Source organism: Heterocephalus glaber, unplaced genomic scaffold, assembly GCF_053883595.1.
Source record: "Heterocephalus glaber isolate CG9 unplaced genomic scaffold, H.glaber_assembly_v1.0 deba00001744, whole genome shotgun sequence".
In the NCBI taxonomy this organism is placed as follows: Eukaryota; Metazoa; Chordata; class Mammalia; order Rodentia; family Bathyergidae; genus Heterocephalus; species Heterocephalus glaber.
This window is the reverse complement of record NW_028258450.1, coordinates 4,748,213-4,773,564: the sequence shown is the minus strand read 5'-3', so window position 1 is coordinate 4,773,564 and position 25,352 is coordinate 4,748,213. Positions and strand designations below refer to the sequence as shown.

At 52.7% G+C, this 25,352-nt stretch overlaps 1 protein-coding gene and 1 pseudogene across 2 annotated transcripts; both read left to right on the top strand.

The window, feature by feature from the left end:
* The first annotated feature begins 349 nt into the window (after nt 1–349).
* On the top strand, nt 350–19,569 carry Odad1 (outer dynein arm docking complex subunit 1). 2 transcript variants are annotated; one of them, XM_004867026.4, is made up of 15 exons: nt 350–485; nt 745–834; nt 1,866–1,962; nt 2,063–2,252; nt 8,019–8,141; nt 8,383–8,496; nt 12,353–12,420; nt 14,884–15,071; nt 15,275–15,409; nt 15,916–15,998; nt 16,082–16,247; nt 18,019–18,182; nt 18,263–18,360; nt 18,596–18,674; nt 18,747–19,569. In XM_004867026.4, the coding sequence occupies exons 2-15, from the start codon at nt 765–767 to the stop codon at nt 19,209–19,211; spliced, it is 2,040 nt and encodes a 679-aa protein (XP_004867083.2). In that variant the 5' UTR covers nt 350–485; nt 745–764; the 3' UTR covers nt 19,212–19,569. The 2 variants fall into 2 exon arrangements, with proteins under 2 accessions (XP_004867083.2, XP_087056685.1); XM_087200559.1 differs by lacking the exon at nt 745–834 and having other exon boundaries at nt 372–485; nt 884–1,962.
* Nucleotides 19,570–19,758: 189 nt separating this feature from the next.
* On the top strand, nt 19,759–25,102 carry LOC147821365 (small ribosomal subunit protein eS24 pseudogene; annotated as a pseudogene).
* The last annotated feature ends 250 nt before the right edge of the window (nt 25,103–25,352 follow it).

Sequence of the window (25,352 nt, the reverse complement as noted above, 5' to 3'; positions counted from 1 at the left end):
CTCCTGGCCTCTCCCCTTGTCTCTCTGTAGCCTTAAGTACCTGAGCCACGCCCCTCGCCAATCCCCGAGGGACCCCCCCCTTTACTGTACCGAGCCCCTCCTTTTGTCCCGCCCTTTACACGCCCTGCTCAGAATATTTTCCTGGCTCCTCCCCTCTCCCCCGTAAAGCCTCTGGCTCCTCCCCCGCCCCCGCAGCCCCGCCCTTTGCGCACTCCGCAGCCGCCCCTTCACAGGGCCTGAACTCCTCCCTGCCCATTGCAGGTCCCTGGCTCCTCCCCACTGCAGCCCGAAGCCCCGCCCCGCCCCTTGCAGACCCGACAGCCTGTCAATCTTAGCCCGTCCCGCCCCTGAGGCCTCCCGGCCTCCCCGCCGCCTCAGCCCCTCCCTGGGCGCTGTCCTCCGCCTCATTGGCCTCTTATCTCCCCAGTAACCAGATCACAACAGTGAGCTTGCAGCACCGAGGATAGGTCAGGGTACTCGTGCAGGTAGGGCTGCCCCATTCCGCGGCCGGCTGGGGCGTCCCCTTCTCCTGTCCTAGGGAGCCCGGCGTCGGAGATGCCGAGGGCCAGACCCGGAGCCCGGACCAAGTCCGACGTGTGGGTGGTGGGAGATCAGGACGTCGACCCCCAGCCCCTTGGAGGAACTGAGGTTCAGAGAAAGGCCAGAGCGGTTGTGCGTCGCCCTCTTGCAACTCCCAGCCCTTCGCTTGTCCTCTGTTTGAAGTCTCCGTGTCCTTGCCTACAGGAGACCCGCCCTCTTTGGCCATGATGCCTTTGGGACTCTCTGCAATGAGCATCCGCTCAGAGGGCAGCGAGGTCTTCCAGGAGGGCCTGGGTAATTCATGTGTTCTTTCTCAATCCACCCTTTCTTTTCCCGTCTTCAGCGCCCCCGCGTTCCTGGTCCGCTGCCTCTGGATCGGGGCAGAGAGGGCTCTCAGGAGCGCCCTCTAGTGGGGAAGAGACGTGTGCCCGGCGGAGGTGGCCCGCTGCGATGGGTGGGCCAGGCCTAGGCAGCGGAGGGGTCCGGGAAGACTTCCGGCAGCGAAGTTTGCTGGGGCCCGAACTCCTCCCAGGAATTGCTGTGGGGCGAAGGAAGGGACGGGTGTTTGCTTAGAGAACGGTGTGTGGCTAAAGAAGGATTCCTCAACCTCGGTATTGTTGACAGTCGAGGTGGGATAATTCTTTGTTATCCTCGCCCCAGCCGGTGCTTTGTCCTTGGCTTCTTCTCATCAGTTGTCAGTAACCCCCCTTTCCCCAGCAGAATTGCACCTGGTTGAGAACCACTAGGTCTTGGCAGGTGGGAGCTGGTGGGCGGGACCGGAGAGAGGAGTAGGGTCAGTTCACTGGGAGCCTTGAACGCCAACACCAGGCTGAGGAGCTGAGGCTGGGGCGCCTTGGGGCCTGTGAGCAGGGGGAGGAGCAGAGTCCCTGGAAGACCCCTGGGAACTGTGCAGGGTGGCTGAGGAGGAGTCTGGTGCTAGTTCAGGCAGGAAAGGGTGCGCCTGAGGCCCAGGGGACCAGCAGAGAGGGGCAGGAGGCGGGAGGGTGGGGCGGAGGGGAAGGAGGGAGCCGGGTAGGGACCCTGGCCTGGGAGGACCCTTGGCCTTCCAGGGGGCGCCCTCTAGTGGTAGGAACAGGCCCCCGCCCAAAGTCGGAGCGGGAAGGAATCCCGAGGTCACTGGGGTGTAGCTAGGAGGGAGCCCGAGGAAACCGGGAACTGAGACGTCCTGAAGGGCTGTTGGGGCTGGGTCCGAAGTTCCTTTGCAGTTTGTGAAACTCTAAGGGCTCAGAATTCCTGGGTCCCAGGGAGGCGGGTGCTGGAGGTCCAGGTGCCCGTAGCGTCTTTGCCTGGGCCGCCCTCCCCAGACTGGGAGCTGAGCCGACTGCAGCGACAGTGCAAGGTGATGGAGACGGAGAGACAGACCTACAGCAAGGAGGTCCACCAGCGCATCCAGAAGCAGCTGTGAGGGGCCGGCCTGCCCGGGGAGGGGCGTCCGGGGCCGCGGGGGTCCAGCCTTTAGCCCCGCTGAGCCTGGTCCCCTCCCGCACCCCGGCCTGGGCAGGGAGGAGATCCGGGGCCTGGAGGAGGCGCGGGCCAAGCTCCAGATGCAGATCGGCGCGGCCCAGAGCCAGGCGAAGCGGTTGCGAGACAGCGAGAGGCTGGAGAGCATGGGTCAGCTGCTCAGGTGCAGGGTCCAGGCCCACGCGGAGGCAGAGGAGCTGCAGGAGCAGAGCCGAGTCCTGGACCAGCAGGTGGGTGCGCAGGGCAGGCGCTGCGGTGGTGTTTGCTCACGTTCTCAGTCTGCAAAACCGGGCCGGCCCGCGGATCCCGGCTCTGCCACCTCGGGGCTGTGTGGCTGTCTGTGAGTGTGTCTTTGCCTCTCTGGGCCCGTTTCTCCCTCTGCAAAAGGACAATGGGGACAGCAGAATCGAGACAGATTTCTAATCCATCGCCTCGAGACCGTGCTTTCTGACCTTGCAAACGATGTGATTTCTCTAGGCTTGTGTCCAAGTTTTTGCGACCATGACTCCTTGTGATACGGTCCACGTACACCTGGATGTATAGAGCTATAAACATACACACAAACAGATCTCAGACAGAAGTTTCACCAAGTAACTTTTCCCCTATGTGAGATTCATTCTGCTATTTCTAACCTACTTTTCATTTAAAAATCCCACCTGCCTAAAGTCTAAACCAAATGTTTTCTTGTACATTGCTGGCTCACCAGAGTTTGAAAGTTACTCCCCTTGGTAGTCTGTATCGCTTTCTCATTGCTGCTGTAACAAATGACCACACAGTCTTGCTGTTCTGCTGGGCATGGTGGCACATACTTGGAATCCCAGTATTTGGGAAGCTGAGGCAGGAGGATCACCTCAAGTTCCAGGCCAGCCTGGGGTACATAGTGAGACCGTGTCTCAAAAAGCAAACAAACATGGATGGGGATCTAGCTCATTGGTTCCATGCCTGCCTCACAAATGCAAGTTCCTGAGTTTAAAAGAAAAAGAGCAAAAAACCAAAAAAATTCTTGGGCTGGAGGCCTGCATTTTCTGGCAGCTCAAGGGGACGGTGTGTTTTCAGTTGCTTTCAGCTCCTCAGTGCCCCCTCACCTTGGTTCGTGGTCCCTTTCCCTGCCTTCAAAGCAAGCAATGGCTGCATCTCTCTGACCCATGCCTTCTCCACCCCTTGTACTCCGTTTTCACTTATTAGGCCCCCGTGGTGACACTGGGTCCCACCCCCAAGACCCAGGAGATCTCCCCGTCCCAAGACCCTAAACTGTATCCCATCCGAAGAGTCCGTTTGGTCAGTCACGGAAACAGTAAACCACAGGTCCTAGAAACTAGGATGTGGATGTGTGCAGGGACCGTTATTCTGCCTGTCATGTGGTCCATTTTTGTTTGCTGGTTTGTTTTCTTCCAGGAGATTTTCTGTGAGTCTTAGCACAGCCCTCGGTCTCACCTGACTGCCCCTGGGAAGTGGAATTCTGGTTTCAGGGTGGTCGGGCTGGGAGTGTAGTGGCTCGGTGGGGGCTGGCCGCTTAAGTTCACTTTCCTTAGCCTTTCATGGATACTTACTGGAGTCAGGCCCAAGCAGGGTGATTTTATTATCTTAATAACATGGATTCTTTTCCCCTAAGAAATGTGATTATGGAAAACTGCAGGTCAGGTGGGGGTTAGGGTCCCCAGTTCTGAGACTGGGAAGTCCCCATGAGGGCGAGGACGCATGACTTTCACTCCTTCAACACAGATTCTGAGGGTTCTAAGCTCAGGCACACAACAGTGAATGAAACAGACAAGGACCTCTATTCACATAGTTTATATGCTACTGGAAGAGACTGAAAATAGGCCAAATAAAAGCTGAAGAAAGAAATTTTTTTTTTTTTTGGCTTTTTGAGACAGGGTCTCGCTTTGTAGTAGTTCAGGCTGGGCTTGAACTCAGCAGGTAGTGTACACTGGCCTCAAACTCACTGTGATCCTCCTGCCTCAGCCTCCTAAGTGCTGGGATTACAGGCATGTGCCACCACGTCCAGCTTACTAAAGAATTTGTTGAAGAGACCATCTTGATCTAGGACAGAGAGAAAAGAAATTGAGGGGCCGGAGATTTAGCTCAGTGGCACTGTGTCTGCCTCACAAGGGCAAGGTTGTGAGTTCGATCCCTGGTACCAAAAAAAAAAAAAAAAGGAAGAAGAAATTGGGAATATGGAAGGACGGCTAAGAAACACAGCAAGAAAGTTTAATATAATATAGCGACAGTGTCAGAAGGAGAGGAGGACAAGAACGGGAGTGGAGGTCTCGTGGGACAATGACTAGCACCAGTAAAAAAACAAACCCACAGATTCCAGGAGGCCTCAGAGCCCTAAACGGGGCAGATGAAAACCCACATCCTACAGGGGACAGGGAAGCTTCGGAATAGTAAAGCAGGCAGAGCATAAAATGACATCGCTTTCAAAGGAGCCGCAGCGAGACTGACAGCTGATTTCTCAAAAGAAACATTGACAATGAGAAGACGGAGCCTACTGTGAGGACCACAGGGGAGAGCTGTCAACTCCAGCTGCTCTATCCAGGAAGGATCTTTCAACAACAAGAGAGCAAGAGAGACATAAGGAAAACACAGAATTAGTTTCCAGTTAGGTTTTTTTTTTGGTACTGGGGATCAAACTGAGGACCCTGAGCTTGCAAGGCAGGCGGCAGAATCATTGAGCCAAACCTCTGGCCCTCCATTTAGGTTTTTATGGATAAAAATTATGAATCAGTGATTCTTAAACTGCATGCGCTAAGGATGAATTTAAAAAATTTCCACTCTGGGGGCGGGGATTTAGCTCAGTGGTTCCGCTGCCTGCCTCGCAAGCACAAGGTCCCAAGTTTGATCCCCGGTACCAAAAAAAAATTTTCCAATCTGTTATAAGTGCTGCTTTTTTTTTTTTTGTCAGTACTGAGGCCCCAGCCCAGGGACTCATGGGTATTAGTCAAGTCCCGGTGAGACTTTAAGATGGTAAAGCCTCTGTGGGAAACCAGGGCAGCAGTTACTAAAAGATCAAACTGCCTACAGTAGGATTTCACTCCTGGATATTTACCCAAGTGAAAAGAAAGCATTTGTCCATACAAGAAACCACACATGAGCTGAGCGTGGTGTTGCACACCTGTAATCCCAGCACAGGAAGATGACTACGAGTTCAAAGCCAGCATGGGCTACATAATGAGACAGTCTCAAGAAACAAAAACCAAACAAAGGAAAAAAAAAAAGAAATTGTACATTAACATTGACAGTAATGGAATTTTATTTGTAAAATCCAAAACTGAACCAACCCATTTGTCCATCAGTGGGTGAAAGATGGACAGATTCTGGTACAGATGTACCATGGCATATTACTTACCAATGAAAAGGGGTGCACTGTTGATACAACAGCACAGGGAAATCTTAGAGTCATTCTGAGTGAAAGTAGCCAGACCCCCCCCCCCCAAAGAGTAGTTCACAACCTATGATTCTGGTAATGTTCTACTCTATTAAACTCCAGAAAATGTAAATTAATCTATGGTGGCAGAAAACAGGTGGGCGGGTGCTGAGGGGCGGGGCTGCAGGACAAGAATAGGGAGAGGAACTGCCAAAGCGGGTGCCAAAGGGGGAACTTCTGGGGTGATGGATTATGTTGAAACTTATCAAATTGTACACTTTAGATTTGTTCAAGTAAAAAATTCCTGCCCACACGTTATAGAAACCTAAATTCTACTTGGATCAGGGACCTAAATGTGAAAAGCAAAATCTGGGTACTTTTAAAAATTGGAAGGGCCGGGGATTTAGCTCAGTGGTTCCGGTGCCTGCCTTGCAAGCGCAAGGTCCCGAGTTCGATCCCTAGTACCAAAAAAAAAAAAAAAATTGGAAGAGAATGTTTCCTAATCTTGAGAAGAATTCCTTGAATGAATGGGTCCTAATTTTTCCTGGAACCCTGAATTTCTGCGTCCTTTTTTGTTTTTTTGAGTTGGGGGTCTCACTACATTGCCTAGGCTGGACTCAAACTCATGAGCTCAGGTGAACCTCCTGCCTCAGCCTCCTGAGTAACTGGGACCATATCTGGCTTCCCAGTAACTTTTTTAGCCCCCATTGAAATAAATCCTTGTCAGCCAGAAGTGTACTGGGAAACAGCTCCTAGGGGTCAAAAGTACCTCAATTTCAGCATTTGCTGATTTTCATGACGCCCATGCTCCCACTGGTGAGCAGACACAAAGATGTCCCCATGAGCCACAGCTCCAAGCATCCCCTCCTCTTGAATCTGGCAGAACCTGGGACCTGCTGCTACCCCATAGAATGAGGCCTGGGTGACAGATGCCCCTCTGGCGATCAGGTTGTGACATTTAGGACCCATCTCAGTGGATGCAGACGGAAGAGATGCTGTCTTGCGGGCACCGAGGAAGTGGGTTCTCTGAGGAGACAGGGGCGCTCCACCTCCTGGCTATGATGAGGCTCTGACACACCCACCCCCTGCGGTTGCCACCCGGTGCCCTCCCAGGGCCCATGGCAATGGGGCCACTGGATCTTGGGCCAGAAGCTTCAGAACTGTGAGCTGAAGAAGGCTTTTCTCTTCCTAGGTTCATGGCCCAGTTATTTTGTCATAGTAGGGGAAGCTGGCTGAGACAGTTATGCAGCAATAGAAAACTAATGCCATGGTCAGCTCCATGCCACCAGCTTTAACAGCTGGCTCACAAAACATAACACTGGGCTCCCTGGTTGTTTCCAGTGACCCCAAGTATCACACCGTTAATAATTGTATTTATTATTATTTGGGTTTTTTTGAGATAGAGTTTTGCTGTGTAGCGCAGGCTCACCTTGAACACTTGATCCTCCTGCCTCAGCCTCCTGAGTGCTGGGATTACAGGTCTGTGCCCCCTGCCTGGCACAAATCTGTATTTCATACTCAAAAGCCGTAATTACCAGGCTGGAATGTGGCCTCGGCGCGCTGAGCCACATTTCTGCTCTTGGAGTCTGGTTGAACATCGGCCCTTGTCCCAGGTGACTCCTGTGTCGCTTCTATGCTGTGCAGTCATTGCTTTTTCAAGATGGAAAATTAAAAAAAAAAAATTAGTTGAATGTTTAGTTGGGGCTATTGTAGATTCACACGCGGCTGTAAGAATGAATGCAGAGGCATCCTCTGTGTGCTTTGCTTAGTTGTCCCAGCGGTAAGGTAACATTTGCAGTCTTTTGATTTTTATCGCAGTAGGCCCTGACAACTCATTTTTACAAAGATGCGACATCCCTGAAAGGAGAGTAGCGCCATCTAGTGTCGGGCCTGTGCACTACACCGAGCCGGTAGCTCATGTGGTGTCCGACCAGCGTCAATGTCCTCCTCAAGTATATACAAGGTCAGCCCGGTGTGGGAGGGCGCGCCTGTAATCCAGCACTCGGGAGGCTGAGGCAGGAGGATCGCTGTGAGTTCGAGGCCAGCCTGGGCTGCATTGTGAGTTCATGAAATTCACAGCCTTGAATTTGTGGCAATCCATCCTGCCTCAGCCTCCCAAGTGCGAGTGCTGGGATTACAGTCATGCCACCACACCCGGTTTAGATCTCTGCCCTTTTTAAGCCCTCAGTTCAGTCGGGAAGACAGAGCATATAAGTGAGGATGAGGACGGAAGTGGGAAGGACGGGTGGGAGGCTGGCTTCAGACACAGGTGGGCTCCAACGTCGTCAGGCTCACGCTGGCACCTGTCAGGCACTCTGCACTTCGGCCTGCCAGCCTCGGTGACCCAGGGTCCTCCCAGCCCCACCCTGCATCTTGTGGTTCCCCCAAATCCCAGGAGCGGAGGCAGAGGTCCTGGCCAGGCCTGGCCCGTGGCCTGCAGTGCCGTGGGTTGTGCCTGGGTTGGGAGCCCCACCCAAACCACGTGGAGGGTTGGGCACCAGGGAAGACTGGGGGCTTTGGGGGCTGCTGGGGCCTCAGGGACAGCAGATGTCAGCCACACTGCCGCTCTGCCCCCTGCAGCATTTGATCTGTTCCAGGCACCAACAGGGCATCATCGTCTTTCTTTCAGATCCAGGAGTGGGAGGCCCGGATCTTCACCCAGAGCAAGGTTGCCATGGCTCCGGGATTCACCCTGGACCAGAAAGTCAAGATCCGGCGGAGGATCAAGATCTTGGAGGACCAGCTGGACAGGGTGAGGTGGCCCAGGCTCTGTCCTGGCCTGGACTTGGGGTGGGGAGAATCGAGCAGAGGGGTTTGCTTCCAGGCAGGAGGGGGCCACGTCAGGAGAAAGGACCTGGGGCTGGAGGGCAGGTGTTGCTCTCAGAGTCCCCCAGGTGGGAACTGGCTGGTCCCTGTCTCGCCAGTGCCCGATGCTCAGCTGAGCAGGGGAGGGTGGCAGGCTGGGCTGCAAGACTCCGTGTTCCTGCTCCCAGGTCACCTGTCGCTTCAATGTCCAGCTCATGCGCAACTCCGCCCTGAGGGAGGAGCTGGACCTGTTGCGCATTGAGCGGAACCGGTACCTGAGTGTGGACCGCAAGCTGAAGAAGGTCAGTGAGTGGCAAGGGGACCCTGGCCGCTCCTCCCCAAGGCATCCCGGCTTCCTGGTTTGGGTTGGGGCCCAGTGTGGAATCCAGGTGGAGATGGGAAGTGCAGGAGGAGGCACTGTGATGGGCAGAGCGGCCTCCTTTCTGCTGGGGACACACGGGAACCTGGGGTGTGGTCCCCTAAGGTGCTATTCGCTATTTTTGGTGCTGGGAGATTGATCAGGGTCCCCTGCTTATCAGGCAAGCGCTGTACCACTAAGCTCCATCACCCAGCCCCGGCGATGCGGTGTGCTTTTACCAACAGTGTAGTTACCCATGGCAGGAACTTGAACGTTGCCGGAATCCCAAAAAGTCCATATTTCAAGTTCCCTGCTCGGCCCGCTCATGTCCTTTGAGGCCGATTTGATTTTCCTGCCTCGGCCGTGCAGTGCCACTCCCCCGCACGTGGCCGGTCTTCGGTCTTCGGGGTTGGATTCCGGGCCTGTGCTTTAGGGGCTCCGCAGGAGCGAGCCAGCAGGTGTCTCCGTGCCTTACAGCTGATGTCGTTCACCCTGTGGCCAGCGAGGCTGTCTTTGATCACGGGGTTCACCTTCTCTGTGATGAGCACGTGTCTGCGGGCAGATTCTCTGAGACCAAATAAATGTCCTGTCCCGGTGCACTTTCATGGGCCCTGTTAGCGCCTGTGAATGATTCCTACCTGAATGCGTAGTACTGCAATGGCTGCAAAGGGTGATTTTTCTACTGTTCCCTGTCTTTTCTTTTTCTTTCTTCTTTCTTTCTTTCTTTCTTTCTTTCTTTCTTTCTTTCTTTCTTTCTTTCTTTCTTTTCACAGGATCTCACTGGGTAGTTTAGGCCAGCCTTGAACTCACTATGCAGCCCAGGCTGCCTTGAACTTGTGGCAATATTCCTGCCTCAGTCTCCTGAGTACTAGGATCACATGCATGCACCACCATGCTGGCTTCTTCTGCTGTGTATTTGTCTCACCAGGAAGCATTTGTGTGTTCTTGCTTTATTCTGTGCGTTGTCACTCACGTGGCTGTTGCTCATTTTGCTGTTCAGATTTCTCACATTTGGTGGCCAGGTGCCCTTTCACACTGACTCTGTGTCCTTTGGGCACATCTCCAATTTGTTAGTTAGTTAGTTCATCTGTTTTGCAGTATTGGCTGCTCTACCACTGAGCTACATCCTCCTGCCTTTTTATTTATTTTATTTATTTTGGTTTTTTTTGGTACCGGGGACTCAACTCAGGACCTTGCGCTTGCGAGGCAGGCGGTGGAACCGCTGAGCTAAATCCCCAGCCCTTTACACAGTTTTATCACTTGCCCTTCTACTCCTTCCCTCCCTTGTGGAAATAAAATCAAGCCTCCCCTCCTGGGGCTGGCACCTGCATGTTTCTTTCAGATGGATGTGCTACTTTGCCAGTGTCCGGGCACAAATGTCACTTTTCTGTCATTCGCTGGCCTCAGGGGGTGTGTGTGACAGTTTATACTCTAAGCCCAAGGAAGCTTGGAGAGATGATTTATCTTAAAAAAAACCCCCAAACTCCTAGTTCTTAAGGACCCATTTCATAGAAGCACTAGTAATTCTGAGCTTGTTCTGTCTCAACCCTGTTTTTTTCTTGTAGGAGTAGGTGTGGGGAAGCCAAGACACCAGCACTAAAGTCTTAGCGCTATGGGGGCAGCCTTCTTTGAGGTCCTTTCCCTGGAAGCGTGGGACATCTACTCATGTGTCTTAAAATTATTAGTTCCTGTTGATACCTCAAATTCCAGTCTAACCAGGCATGGTGGCACACCCCTATAATCCCAGTGCTCAGGAGGCTGAGGCAGGAGGGTGATGAATTCAAGGACAACTTGGGCAACATAGTGAGACCTTGTTTTAAAAAAACTGAAAAATAAATTCAATCCAGCATTGCCAGGTTTTCCTCAGTATACCCCCCACTTCATCTTCCCATCTCTCTTCGCCTGCAGTTGGAACCTCGGCTCCCAGAGATAGGACCTTCAAAGGACATAGGGGAAATAATACAGCTCCCAACCTGCTAGATGTCAGATATGTCGAGTTTGCATTCCCCCAAATTGAAGAATGAATTCTAAGAAACAACCGAGTTTAAGAGTAAGAAAAATTGGGGCCGGGGATTTAGCTCAGCGGTTTTGCCGCCTGCTGTGCAAGCACAAGGACCCGAGTTTGATCCCCGGTACAAAAAAAAAAAAAAAAGAGTAAGAAAAATTGAGAAGGACAGATTTTAGCTCCTGAGAGCCAGGAGGGGGCCCGAGTGGGTTGCTGGGAACTCCACTTCACAGAGGAAGTTTTATAGAACAAAATCACAAGGTGGCTACAATGTGAGACAAAATTATGATCAACCAATAAGATTACAAGTATAGCCGCTTAGGTAATACTGATCCAATGGGGAAGCAGGTCACTTAGCGAGTCTGCATGGGAAGAACAAAGAACTTTTTTTTGGTACTAGGGATCGAACTCAGGACCTTGCACTTGCGAGGCAGGTGGTGGCACCACTGAGCTAAATCCCCGGCCCCAACAAAGAACTTTTTTAGGAAAGGCTGGATCTGGAGGTCTTGGTCACCCATGGGGGTGACTGATGTCTGTCTGGACTTTATTGGGCCAGGTGTCACCACCTATCTTATCCCTTGGGGAAGCATGTAGGCCTGGTCATGTCCTCTTTATCTTAAGGCCTGGCCTCCAACAGATGTGCCTCCAGCCCCAGTTGTAATGTGTTTTTGGTAATGGGGATTGAACTCAGGACCTTGCACTTAAGAGGCAGGTGTGGTGCCACTGAGCTACATCCCAGGCCTGTAATGTGTTTTCGTCTCTGCACTGACTCTCTCGAGGGTTCAGCCCTGTCTGACTGCCTGTAATATTTCTACCTAGCTTGGCTGTCTATAATACCAGCAGCTTCAGTGAGTTTCAGAGTTGCCACGCCTCCCCCCGCCTACGAAGGGCTCAAGCTCTGCTTGCAGCCTGGTTTTCTCTTGGGGCTGTGGGGCTCTGCACACATTCAGATAATTGTACTCCGGTTCCCTGGCACAGTTCCTGTGCTTGGTTTTCTGTGTGGTTATGTTCATCATTTGAAATACAGCTAGGTTCATTCACTTCTGTTTGCATTCAGTTTTAGTTTTCTCTCCAGTCTTTGTTGATTTAATCTCCCTCATGAATGTGTAAATATGAAGAAGACTCCCAGACCAGAACTATTCCAAAAACATCCTCACCTCCCCCACTCTTCCACCTCATTCCTACACAGCCCCTGCCTGCAGCCAGGCCACCTGTCTCCTTAGTTTCTATTTTATGTTTTTTTTTTTGGAGTTGTTTTTATTTTTATTTTATTTATTTTGATACCGGGGATCAAACTTGGGACCTTGCGGGACCTTGCAGTTGTCAGGCAGGCAGTGGCACTTGCTGAGCTAAGTCTCCGGCCCTATTTTTTATTTTTTGAGACAGGGTCTCATTATACGGTTCAGGCTGACTTTGGACTCACTATGTATTCCAGGCTGGCCTGGAACTCATGTTGATCCTCCTGCCTCAGCCTCCTAAGTGCTGGGATTACAGGCATGATGAGCACTGTGCAGCCCAGAGTATAGGGTAAAATTCATACAAATTCCCCAGCCTAGCAAGAGGGCTGAGTGGCCCCTAAGGAACATTCCCTGGTAAGTGTGTCTCCTCCATGAGCTCTTGTGAGCCACCCTGTGAGCCTTGCAGCTCGGCATTGCCTCCTCTGATATCTGAAACACCTCTCATGGCAGCCAGTCAGGAGGGTCCAGGCCTGGGGGGAAGCACGGGGCCCAGGGAAAGCTGTGGGGTGAGCCGTGGGGTGGCAGCAGCAGTGTGTCCTTGTCCTTCTCCCCGACAGGAGATCCACCTCCTGCAGCAGATGGTCAGCACCCTCATTGCCTCTTCCACCTCAGCCTACGCTGTCAGGTAGGGCCTGCAGTGCAGGGTGCCTGGTGCACCTGCCACAGGCAGTGGTGGCTGGGGAGACTCAGGACTCAGGAACTAGATGCTCAGATTATTTAGTTAATAGTGTTAGTAATAAAGCTTGTAAAAATACACTGCCAGAATGGAAACTGTTTTTTGATTCTAGGGCCTCATGTATGCTAGGCAGGTGGTTCACAGTGAGCTACATCCTCAGCCCATTTTAAACATCTTCAAAACAGGGTTTTTGCTAAATTGCCCAGGCTGGCCTCTATCTTGGGATCTCCTGCCTCAGCCCCAAGTGGCTGGGATTACAGGTCTGTGCCATCACAGCCAGCTTAGAACCCAATTTGGTTCTTTTTTTTTGGTACTGGGGATCGAACTCCGGTCCTTAGCCTGCGAGGCAGGTGGTGGAACCACTGAGCTAAATCCCCAGCCCTTGTTTTTAATCAGTGTGCCCCTTTCTCTCTCCCCCAATGGTTACCCAGTTCCTTGGGCATGGTCCTGCTCCTTGGGTGTGTGCAGCGCAAGGGTCCTGTCAGCTCCACCTCTGCCTCTAGCACATGGATGTAGAGAGCACCAAGATTATGGCCCTGTGCTGTGTGCAGCAGGGGTCTGGAGCCAGCAAGCATCTGGCAAATGAGAAGTGGGTTATTTATCAGGGTCAGCCAGCCAGAGTTTCAGCTGAACAGCTGTGTGACACAGAATCGAGGCTCGAGGCCGCTGCAGGCCGCAGCTTCTCTGTCCCGCCAGGCTCTAGTGGGCTCCACTCCTTTCCCAGCTGCAGCCCTGTCCTCATGGGCTCCAGGGCTTTCCTATCTTCTGCCCAGTGTCTGCTGTCCCTCAGGACCTCTTCTTGCTCTTGGCTCCTGATTCCTCATGACATCTGTTAAAGCCCAGGCCTTCCTCACCGTCTGTGATAGCTTCCCTCCCTCCCTCCCTCCCTCCCTCCCTCCCTCCCTCCTTCTTTCAAATGCACATAACAAAAATTTCCATTAAAAAACGTACAGCCCAGTGGCATTTAATAGAATCATAGTGTTTTGAAACTATCACATCTATCCAGATCTAAAACATTTTCATCACCTCAAGGGGAAATTCACTCACTGAGCAGCTGCCCCCCACCCCCCAGCCAATCCCCTGGAAACCACTAGTGTCTCTCTCTCTCTCTTAGATCTCACTATGTAGTCCAGGGTGGGCTTGAACCCACTATGTAGCTCAGGTTGGCCTTGAATTCGTGGCAATCCTCCTGCCTCAGGCTCCGGAGTGCTGGGACAACAGTCATGTGCTACCACACCTGGCTAGTACTTTGCTCATTTTTCCTGCTAATTTTCATTTCTCACCTGACCCCTTCAGGGCCCTGACCATACCCATGGCTTCGATTTACATAGGGTTCTGACCTCCTCCTGCCCTGGCCTCGATGTCCCCTCCTGAGGTTTCCCTGTGTAGAGCCCCCTAGCTTCGGCTGTGGGTGTGGTCAGGAACGAGCATCTGGGGCGAAACTCTGCCTGTGGGAGCCTCAGTTCCGTGTACTGAGCCAGGGTGGTGCAGATGGAGGGCATCTGCTGCTGAAACTTGATCCTTGTAGGGCTTGACTCTCGGGGAGTTGGGGTCCCCCTTCCCTGGCCCTCAGGTGGCGTGGAGCCCCAGGCACAGAAAGCACCGTGGCTGCTGCAGCCAGCACTGTGACCTGTGCTGGCCATTGTCAGGCCAGGCTTCCCACCTGGAGGCCTGGCCTAAATTGGCCTTAAGGGCAGCATCTGAGTGGAGCGAGAAGCTGGGGCTCGGAGTCGAGGCACCCAGGACTGGCAAAGGTGGAGGTGGGAACTAGACTGGTCTCTGAGGAGAATGGCTTGTTATGTCTCCCGGGCCAGTGTCTCTGTGCCCTTGAAGCAGGCAGGGAGCTCGCTGAATTCACAGCTGGGGGCACTACATCAAAAGCTTAAAAGCAGCGTTCACAGTTGAGCAGGGCAGGGGTGAGAGGCTTGGAGCCCTTCCCAGTATCCTAAAGGGTGTGTGCTCAAAGGGTGGTGACGTCCGTCACCGCCCGTTATCAGGAGGCCCAGAGATGTCGAGGTTACCTCATCCCTGGGTTCACCTCATGGAGTCCGCGTGTTCTCTACCTGGGCCACCTCATCGTCTTTCCCCCTCTTCCAGGTCACACAATAATTCCCGGGCTCCCTGATACCCGTGTGCGCCCCAGCAATGCCCACCGGTGGCTGAGGCTGGTACATCCCTACCAGGCCTGGCACCCCAGCCCTAACTTTGCCCATGACCCCATCCTGACCCGGCTCTGGGAGCCTAGAATGTTTTCTGCTTTTCGTCGTGACCACAAGCAACTGCAACCGGACTGTGCCCCGTACCCGGGACCCCACCCCTGTAACTCCAAGCTGACTGCCCCATCCCTGTCACCTCCCTGACACTGCTCCTCCGAGGACTGTAGGCTGACCCCCGTCCACTGCCCTGCCCCAGGGAGGAGGCGAAGGCCAAGATGGGCATGCTGCGGGAGCGGGCGGAGAAGGAGGTGGCGCAGAGCGAGACGGAGGCGCAGATCTTGCTGAGGCAGGTGTCGCACCTGGAGCAGCTGCATCGCTTCCTCAAGCTCAAGAACAACGAGCGGCAGCCGGATCCCGCCATCCTGCAGAAGCAAGAGCAGCGGGGTGAGGCCCGGGCCGCCTGACTTTCACGGCCGGCCCAGAGCGGCTCAGAAGGCTCCAGGTGTCCCGCGCCTGTGCGGGGCGGGGCCTGGCGGAAAGGGGAAAGGGCGTGGCTGGTGAAAACGGGCGGGGCCTGGCGGAAGGGAAGGGGCGGGCCCCGGTGGACGTGGGCGGGGCCAACCCCTGGGACCCTGCTGCTCCCCCAGTCCGCGAGGCGGCGGAAGGACTCCGAAAGACCTCCCAGGAGAGGCTGGTGTTGCGGTATGAGGACGCCCTGACTAAACTGTCCCAGCTGACGGGCGAGAGCGACCCCGACCTGCTGGTGCAGAAGTACCTGGAGAGTGAGTGGGCGCCCTGCAGCAGGCGCGGACCGGCCCGGGTCACCGTCCCTGCCGCCCCGCCGGCGTAGGGTCAGGCCTGTCTGTCCCCGCTCCTGTCCCCAGCCCGTCCTCAGTCTCTCGACCCCGCCTTGTCTGGCGTCCGTGCCCCTTCCCTGTGGTTCCTGTCGCCCTCGGACGTGCACCTGCCCTTTCATTTGTTCTCTGCCCGCCTCCCCCACCCGACGCCCTCTGTTTTCCTGTCCCTGCACTGTCGCCCTCTTTCCCAGCATCTCCACTTTTCTCTGTATCTCTCCATCTCTGTCGCTGGCCCTCTCGGTCGCTTTCACTCGGAATCACGCTGTAATTCTGGGCCCTGTCGCTCCACCTGCCTACATCTCTGTCTCCCATTGTCTCTGGCTGCGTCTTTCTCAACACCTCTCTCTCCGCTGTGTGACCGCTTCGTCCCTGTTTCCTGGCTGCGCATCTCCGTCTGTCCCTCTGGACCCCGCCTTTCCCGTCTCGCCCAGTCGAGGAGCGCAACTTCGCCGAGTTTAACTTCATCTACGAGCAGAACTCAGAGCTACACTACCTCAGAGAAGAGATCCAAGAGGTGGGTGAGGTCCGCCCCGCCGCCTTCTTCCCGCCCCCGCCCCCGCCCCGCGCTCAGCGCCCCGGGCCCCCCCCCCCCCGCAGATCCGGGAGGCCTTGGCCAGCGAGCGGGTGCGCTTGGAGAGCCCACGCCTGCTCGAGGAGCAGCGTGTTGCCCTGCAGCAGCGTGTGGACGTCGTGTGCGCCGAGGCTGAGCAGCTAGAGGCCCGGTGCCAGAGCCTGCGGGAGCTGCTGGAGAGGCTCAAGGCCGGTAAGCGCCCTCGGGAAAGATGTGGAGTCCTCGGAGGAGCCTGTCCCAGGACAGATTTGTGCACTTAGTATTCCACCTCACATCCATCCGCTTGTCCACGCACGGACTGTCCATCCATCCATCCACCCACCCATCCAAACTGTCTTATGGCCATCTGTCCGGGGAGGCCCAGGTGTGGGACTGTTGGCTCATCGTGTGGGTCTGTGTTGGGATCTATTAGGAAATCCCAGAGTTCGGGCTGACACGTGAGCCTGTGAGTTGTGGCCCCCCCCGCCCCGCCCCCCCAGCGCTCTTTACTCCCAGACATTTCAGTGTTACCCATTCTGAGGTGCCTGCTCCGACGTTTTGAAGCCATTCTCCTGAGTTTTCCACCACAAAGTTGCGATTTTAGCATCCATACTGAAGTCTGCGACCTGTCACAAATTAGTTTGCATGTGAGGGCTAGGGCTGTCATATCAGAATATCACCAACTGAGCCAGGTGTGGTGGCACACGCCTGTCATCCCAGCAGTCTGGGAGGCTGGGGCAGGAGGATTGTAAGTTTGAGCCCAGCCTGGGCAAGTTAGTCACTTGGTGAGACCCTGTCTCAAAAAAAAAAAAAAAGGTTGGGGATGTACCCAGTAGTACCACTAAACAACTGAACAAACCCCCAAAGGAATGATTCTCCACACACTGGGTGGCTTAAACAACAAATGTATTGTCTGACAGTCTGGAGGCTGGAAGTCTGATGCCATGTTGTCAGTAGGGCTGGTTTCTCCTCAGGGCTGAGGGTGGTCTGTTCCAGGCGTCTCTCCTTGGCTTGCTGATGGCTTCTCCCTGTGTCTCTTCACATCATCTTCCCTGTTTGTGTCTGTGTCCGTGTCCACCCTCCTTTTAATGACACTAATCATACTCCACAGTGTCTTTATTTTTTTTGGTAGTGGGGATTGAACTCAGGGCCTTGCGCTTGCGAGGCAGACGGCGGTACCACTGAGCTAAATCCCCAGCCCTATACTGTCCTAACTAAAGCATCTCCAATGACCGTATTTTTAAATCAGGTTGCATTCTGAGGTACTGGGGGCTAGGACTCCAACAATGACTTTTGCATGACACAATTGAACCCATAACAACATGGCTGCTGCAGAGTTAGGCATTTCTTTGTGGATGGCCATTTAGGTCATTTTTAATTGTTATTATCAATGTCACTGAGGCTTCCCTTAGGAAGTTAAAATATAGAAATGATGCACATTTTAAAGAATACATGGAAATGCAGTGAAGCTACATAAAAAGACCCAGCATTCAGAATCGTGGGGGTCATTCTGGGTCTGGGTTGGGTGCAGTGTCTGTTCAAGTCACGGGCATCTGCTTACTTCATTAGCAGTAGCCAGTTAATAAAATGCAAGTGGCTGACAGCGGTCAGTGTGAGTGTGGGTCATAACATTGGCCAGTCAGCCAAGGACAGTGACCAGGGGTCAGATGCGACTGGGGTCTGAGGTTAGGACCGTAAAAGCAGCTCAGTGCCTCACTGGTGCTCGTGTGTGTGTGTCTTGTTGGCAGCATCCTGAGCAGGGCACCCGTTGGTCAGGTGGAGGTTGAGTTTGTTCCTAGTTGAGGTATGTAAGAAAGGGGACATTGGTCAGGTTTGCATTTGGCCTCCTGAGCCCTGAGGTTAGGTGTACAGTGCTATCTCGATGTCTGAGCTGGGCTAAGTTCCTTTCAGCCTTCAGCGCTGGATTGTGTTGCTGTAGAATGGGCTGGCACATCCCTGACTACAGGTCCCTCCCTGACCCCAGATATCCAGCTCCTCTTCACCAAGGCCCATTGTGACAGCAGGATCATCGATGACCTCCTTGGAGTCAGGACCCACACACGGGATCGGGACATAGGTCTCTTCCTGGGCATCATCGAGAAGCGGTTGGTGGAGCTCCTAACAATGCAGGCCTTCCTGGACATGCAGGTGGGACCAGGCAGACGGTGGATGCCCTAGGGACCAGGTTGGGTGCTGGCTGGAGCTGACCCCTGCTCCAACACTCCCAGAATCAGTCCTCCTCTGCTGATGCTGCGCTCCTGGTCCTGGGCCAGAGACAGGAGGGGCCTCCAAAGAAGATGGACACGCTGCAGCCCCCTGACAATCTGTGAGGCCCAGGGTGGGATGGGGTGCAGGGAGCAAATGAGATGGAGGGTTTTGGGGGACTCGATGGTGGCCTTGGGTGGGTAAAAGATGAAGGGGATGCTTCCAGGGAATGCCAGGGGCTACATGGTAAGATGAGGCCCCGGGTGTCTGAAGGGGGAGAGCCAGGCGGGGTGGCTGAGGATCTCTGGAAGTGCGTTTTGTAGGTCAAGAGTCTAGACCTTTCCTCCCTGCCTTAGAGAGGACCCCGCTGGCTTTGTGGCGACAGACAGCTACCCCTTGAGCAGGGAGGAGCTGCTGCATCTCGTGGTGAAGTCGGTGAGTGGGACGCCTGGGATCTGGGCAAGGACCACAGCCGCCACCGGGACCCCAACTGTCCCCTTGCCCCAGGTGAAGCTCCGGGAGCTGGCGCAGGAGCAGAACCAGAAGGAGCTGTCTGAGGCCACGAGGAAGTTGGACGGCACTCTGATCGCCGGGTTCTCCAGCACCTCCAGGAAGACCAGTGGGATGCCCGGGTCCATCCTGAGCCACAGGACCAGTAAAGGCCGAGGCCCTGGCTCCATCGGCCGCGTCACTTTTGGCATTCCCAGCTCCAGCACAGGCCAGGTGTCCAGACCCGACACCTTTGGGGACCACAGCTTCAGTGCTGGCGGGGCACAGGGGTCCAGCCTGGCCTCGAGTGGGAGCCACATGACCTCCATTCCCAGGGGCTCTGGCAGCCACCAGGTCTCCACTGGCTATGTGGAGTCCAGCAGAGACCAGGAAAGCTTTGGAGGTGACATAGAGAGCAGAGGTGCAGAGTCAGACTTGAGCGGAGGTCCTGCCTCCTCCGCCCCTAAGGACTCCCAAGGCTGACTAGGGCCACCCTGCTCCACTCTGCCTGACTCTCAGCAGATTTGCACTTTGCCTTGAGTCTCTCTGCCTCTCTCTCCCAGCCCAGGCCTCTGTGGTTCTCTGGCCCTCCACCTGTTTCCATCTGCTTGTTTTTGTTGCCCATCCCCATCTCCTTGGCCCTAACCCTCTGCTGTCCCCCGTCCTGCTCTGCCTCCCCATCTCTGGCTCCCTCTCCTCACCTCCATCTCCCTGCTTTCCCCACTCTCCTGGCATCGCATGTTCCTGCATCTACAGCTCCTCAGTCCTTACCCTCCAAGACCCCCAGTACTAACCAGATGAGCTGGGACCATGGGAAATAAAGGCCAGAGGTCAGTGTGTACCACAGCCTGGTTACAAACTAAATCTAAGCAGATGACCCATCATCTGCCTTCCTAACCCAGGAAGGTAATACTTTGAGTCTCGTTCCCCTCAAAATGGGTGAGTGAGTAGGCTTGAGACAAGGCTGCTTCCTCTACTTGTAGCCCAGGGGAAAATCTGTGACCCTATCCCTGTTCTCTGCCACTCAGTCATCTTTTAAGACTTTCACATTTTCAGCTCTTTTGGGAACTGTATCAGTCAGGTCAGGCTGGGTTATGCTGCAGTAACAAACAACCCCAGAATCAGTGGCCCTAATGGAGCAAAGATTTCTTTCCCCATTGTGGGTCAGCTGAGGGCCCTGCTCCCTGTTGTCTGTGTGCCCCAGGGCAGTGGGACAGCCTCTGTCTGGAGAGGTGCCAGTCCCTTTGGGACCGGGTAAGACAGAAAATGGCAAAGCAGGCACTGCCTCTTAGAGCACTGACCTGGATGTGATGTAGTCACATGTTCATCAGTTGATGGTCACGTGTCTGTGCCTCAGCCCAGAGGGTGGTGGGGTGAGGAAGTGTAGTCTTTTTGTGTGTCTGGGAGGAGGGGAAGGAGGGGATATTTTCTTTTTTTAAAAAATTTTGGTACCAGGGATCAAACTTGGGTCCTTGTGCTTGCACAGCAGGCAGTGAAACTGCTGAGCTAAATCCCTGGCCCCAAGGAGGGGATATGTTCAGGTGCCCAAATGCCAGCTGGGGGTCACAGGCAAAGCTGACCTCATTTCTCTCCACAGTGGGCTGGGTTTGGAATGGGACCGCTTAGAACCTTGTGGATGACTCTTGCCTGAAGTTGAGTCATGGCAAATGCCCTCCCAAAAGTTAATCCAAAGACAGTTGATCCACCCTCTTAACTCAGGAAGGTAGTACTTTGAGTCTCATTCCCCTCAAAATGGTTATAACAGTACATACCTGCAGAGAGGTTTTTTTTTTTGGTGGATGAGAATAAAATGATTTGATAACACATAAAACCTGGCACATAGTAAATACTCAAAAGTATCTGTGATTATAAGTAGTCAACCCTTGGTATCTGGAGGGCATTGGTCTCATAACCCCTGTGGATGCTGGGCATGGTGGAGCATGCCTGTAATCTGACGACTCGGGAGGCTGAGACAGGAGGATTGAAGTGAGTTCAGGGCCAGTCTGGGCTACATAGTGAGTTTGAGGCCAGCCTGAACCACATAGTGAGACACTGTCTTAAAAAAAACAACCCAAACAAAACAAAAAAAAACAAGCATAACCCCCGTGGAAACCAAAATCCACAAATGTGCAAATCCCTTATGTGGAATGGCATAGTATTTACACACGATCACATCCTCCTGTCTGCTCTAACTTCCCTCTGTAACACCCAAAACAGTGTAACTACTATGTGAATAGGGAGATGGCTCAGTGTGAAGGTTCTGGACTCAATCTTTAGTCAGAAATCAAAAAACAAGGGAACAGACCTCCGATTTGCCCATATCTTTGATTAATTAGCTTTCATCAAGAAGTAAAAATATAAATAGTAGGTCCACAGGAAGAAAGTGTTAAAGGCAAATAAGGTAGTCCAAATACATTTGTTCTCCAGAACCCAATTTCAGCATGCAGACTTTATAAGAAAGCCTTAAGAAGACGGAAGAGTTAAAAAAATCTGATTTAGGGTGGAGGTAACACTTGCTGTGTGTTTTCACGGCCAGCAGGTGTCGCCACCTCCCTCTCAGCCAGCCCAGAAGTTAAGCCACCTGTGGTCTAGGTGCCCTTTTTAGTTTAACTCAAACAGGTCTCCTTAGTTCTCTGTAAAATAGTCTTTTGGAGTCATGGGCTTTAATAATGCATATGAGAAAAGAAAGACTACGCTCGGGTCATCGAGAGGGCAGCAGAAGATTAAGTGGGACAATGCATTAGGATCAAAACTGTCTTGTGGGGCCGGGGATTTAGCTCAGTGGTTTCACTGCCTGCTGCGCAAGCGCAAGGACCAGAGTTCGATCCCTGGTACAAAAAAACCACAATAACACAAAACTGTCTTGTGAAGAGAAGTTGGGACAGGAGTAGAGTTTCTGCAGTTTTTGGCACCCTAGAAAGCCATTTTGTTGCAGTGCCACTTCTAATATTTATGAATACGGAACAAGAAGGCTGGGATGAGTTAATATTCACACAATCTCTAGGGCACAAGATGAATATGTTCTTTCAGTTCTCTCCTGGCCAGGTATGGTGGTGTATGTCTGTATGCTACTTGGGAGGCTGAGGCAGGAGGATCGCCAAGTTCAAGGCCAGCCTGGCCCACTTGGTGAGACCCTGTCTCAATATGAAATAAAAAGGGGTGGAGGATGTAGTTCAGCACTCCCTGAGTTCTATTCCCAGTACTAGAGGTGGAGTGGAGGTGGGTGTGGGTAGAAAAAATTCTCTTTTCAATTCCTTATCAAATCAGATCCTGGTTTTGTTTTTTTTTTTGGTACTGGGGATCAAACTGGACACCTTTTGCTTGAGAGGCAGGCAACAGAACCACTGAGCTAAATCCCTGGCCCATGCTTTTTTTTTTTTTTTTTTTTTCACACATCCATTTTTGCCAATAAGACTGAGCTGCAGTTCTATGTAGCAAAATGATCTGAGAAGGAGATGCTGGACCTGTGTGGAGGTGACAGCTGCTGTCACCAACAGCATCACCCTCAGCCCATCTTTGCCATCCCCACTGCCTCCCATCCCCAAACGCATGAAGGTTAGCACAGACCCGGGGCCTCAGAGGCCACTGTCCCCAAAGAGGCCTCATCAACCGCCCATAATCACCGCCAGGATTGCAGTTCTCAACATGGTCACCAGCTCTTTCCTCCCCTGGCTGACTGAGGATCTGTTGCCATCATGAATGACGCGGTAACTATCCGGACCTGGAAGTTCATGACCAACCGACTACTTCAAAGGAAACAAATGGTCATTGATGTCCTTCATCCCGGGAAAGCAACAGTACCAAATCAGAAATTCGGGAAAAACTCGCCAAAAAGAACAAGACTACGCCAGATGTCACTTTTGTATTTGGATTCAGAACCCATTTCGGGCGTGGCAAGACAACTGGCTTCAGCATGATTTATGATTCTTTGGATTATGCGAAGAAAAATGAACCCAAACATAGACTTGCAAGACATGGCCTGTGTGAGAAGAAAAAGACATCAAGAAAGCAGCGGAAGGAATGCAAGAACAGAATGAAGAAAGTCAGGGGCACCACAAAGGCCAATGTTGGTGCTGGCAAAAAGCGAGCTGGAGATCGGAGAACAGCCGAAGGAGTAAAGATTTTGCAGTGCCTGTCTGCAGTGACTGCGGGTTTTTCACGAGAGGATTAATAAACTGTAAAAACTTCAAAAAAACAAAAACAAACATGGTCACCAGTGTCACAATCGCCCACACCACCCTCGCCACCTCAAAGCAGGTATCCAGACACCAGCCTTTGTGCTTCTGGGTCACCCTTTGTTTTTCCCAGTCACCTTTGTGCCTCCCAGATTTACATTCTCTGGCGTTCCACCCTGGGCCATGGAAAGGGTAGGAAGTGCCGCCATATTGGGAACCAAGAGGAATCTCAGTTTGATTCCATGGCTTCTCTAATATGGCCTCGGATGTACCTGTGCATGGAGCCACAGGAAGGCAGAGGAAGTCTGCGTGGTGCAGGCCTAGGACCTTTGAGCTAGACAAGAGCTGAGGTTGGCCTGAGTCAGGTTGATGAGGCCAACTTGGGGCAGGCAGTGGCATCTGAGGTCTCTGGTCTGCTGTGCTCACCTTCTTGTGTTTGGTAGGAGGAGGAAGTCACTCTGGGACAGTATTGGGTGAGTGCTCATTGGAGGATGAAACTTGCTGGTCCCCAGAGGAGGAAGAGGGAGCTGCAGCTCTACTCCAGCAGCTGTGACCTTGGTACAATCTATGGCACATAGGAAGTGCTCAGTAAATATTTGTCAAATTAATGGAGAAAGAGATGGAGATGACCCATTCTCCCACAGCTCTGCAGAAGAGGTTTCTAAAGTTAATTCAGAGGATCTAGTTGGGTGGGGTGGCACCTGCCCATAATCCTAGCACTAGGGAGGCTGAGGCAGGAGGATCACCATGAGCTCAAGTCCAGCCTGAACTATAGTGAGACCCTGTCTCAAAATAAAACAAAATACCCCTCCCAAAAGCACAAAAAATGAACTTGCAGCTCTCCTGCCTCAGCCTCCCAAAGTGGCTTTTCCTTTTCCAGGGCATTGGGAACAGTATATGGTCCCTGGCTCCTTTCTCTGTGGACCTGGTTCCCCTGCCCTGCTTCTTGGACACCATGAGGTAAGAAGCTTTGCTCTGCCATGTCCTTCCACAATGATGTTTCTTCCTTGGAGCCAGCTGACCATGGGCTGAACCCTCTGAAATAATTTTCTCTTTTCAGTTGTGTCAGGTATTTGGTCCCAGCAATGGGAACACAGACTAATACAGCAAGTTAGTACAGGAGAAATGGGGTCATTGCTATGTACCTGACTGTGATTTAGATGCCTTTGAAACTGGTTTGCAGGAGGAGTTTGGAAAAGTTTAGAGTTGCAGGCCAGAGAAGCCCTAGAATGCTGTACAAGCAGAGCCTGATGAGTGATTCTGGTCAGAGCTCAAAAGGTCAGAATACTGATAGGAATATGAACAGCAAAGGCCAGGCTCAGGAGCTTTTAGTTGGAACAAAGACTTCATTGGCAATTGGACTAGATAGAGGTTGGGTACTACACTCTGGAAAAATTTGTCTACATTTTGCCCATGTTCTGAGACTTTGCAGAAATCTGAGATTAGGATGGTGGAGAAATTGATCTGATGGAGGAAAATTTAGGCTCTGGCTGCTTTTAGCCAGATTTATAGTGAGAATCAGGGACAAAAAGCAGAGCAGAAACATCTACTGAATGCTGTTGAATTGTACATTTTAAAATAGTTAAATTTATAACTCTCACCCCATTAATGAAAAGAATTCATTTTACTTTAGAGGAAAGCTAAGGCTCATCTGTTCCAGGCTGGCCTGAAACTTGTGGCAATCCTCCTGCCTCAGCCTCCAGAATGCTGGGATTGCAGGCATGCACCACCATACCTGGTTTGCCAGTTTCTTTCTGGCACAGTTTCCCTGCTCTGCTTCCCAGGCACCATGAGCTAAGCAGCTTTGCTCTGTCAGTCGCTTCCACCATGATGTTCCTGCCTTGGTGCCAGCCAACCATGGACAGAATCTCCTGAAACTATGAGCTAAATTAAACCTGTCTTTTAGTGACTCACAGTGTCCCTCTCCCAAATTGTACATTGAAACGCTGACCCCCAAGGTGAAGACATTAGGAGGTGGGGCTTTGGGAGGTGGTCAGGCCATGAGGGTGGCACCCTTCCTGGTGCATGGCATTAGCAGTCTCATAAAAGAGGCCTGAGAGACACCAGCCCCTCTCCTCTTCCACCATGTGAAGACACAGTGAGAAGACAGCTGTTTATGAACCAGGAAAGGGATTCTCACCACACAGGACTTGGGACTTGCAGCCTCCAGAACCGTGAAAAATACAGTTTTATTTATAAGCTGCTTTGTCTGTGGTATTTTGTTACAGCAGTCCAAAAGGACTAAGGCACCATCTTACTATGTTTTTTTTTTGCATTAGGGATCAAACCCAGGGCCTTCACACTGAGCTAGATCCCTAGTCCTGTCTTCATTTTTACTTTTAGACAGGGTCTCCTTAAGTCACTCAGGTTCTGAGGCTGGCACCTCAGTGCAATCCTCCTGCCTCAGCCTCCCCAGTGCTGGGATTACAGATGTGTGCCACCATCCCGG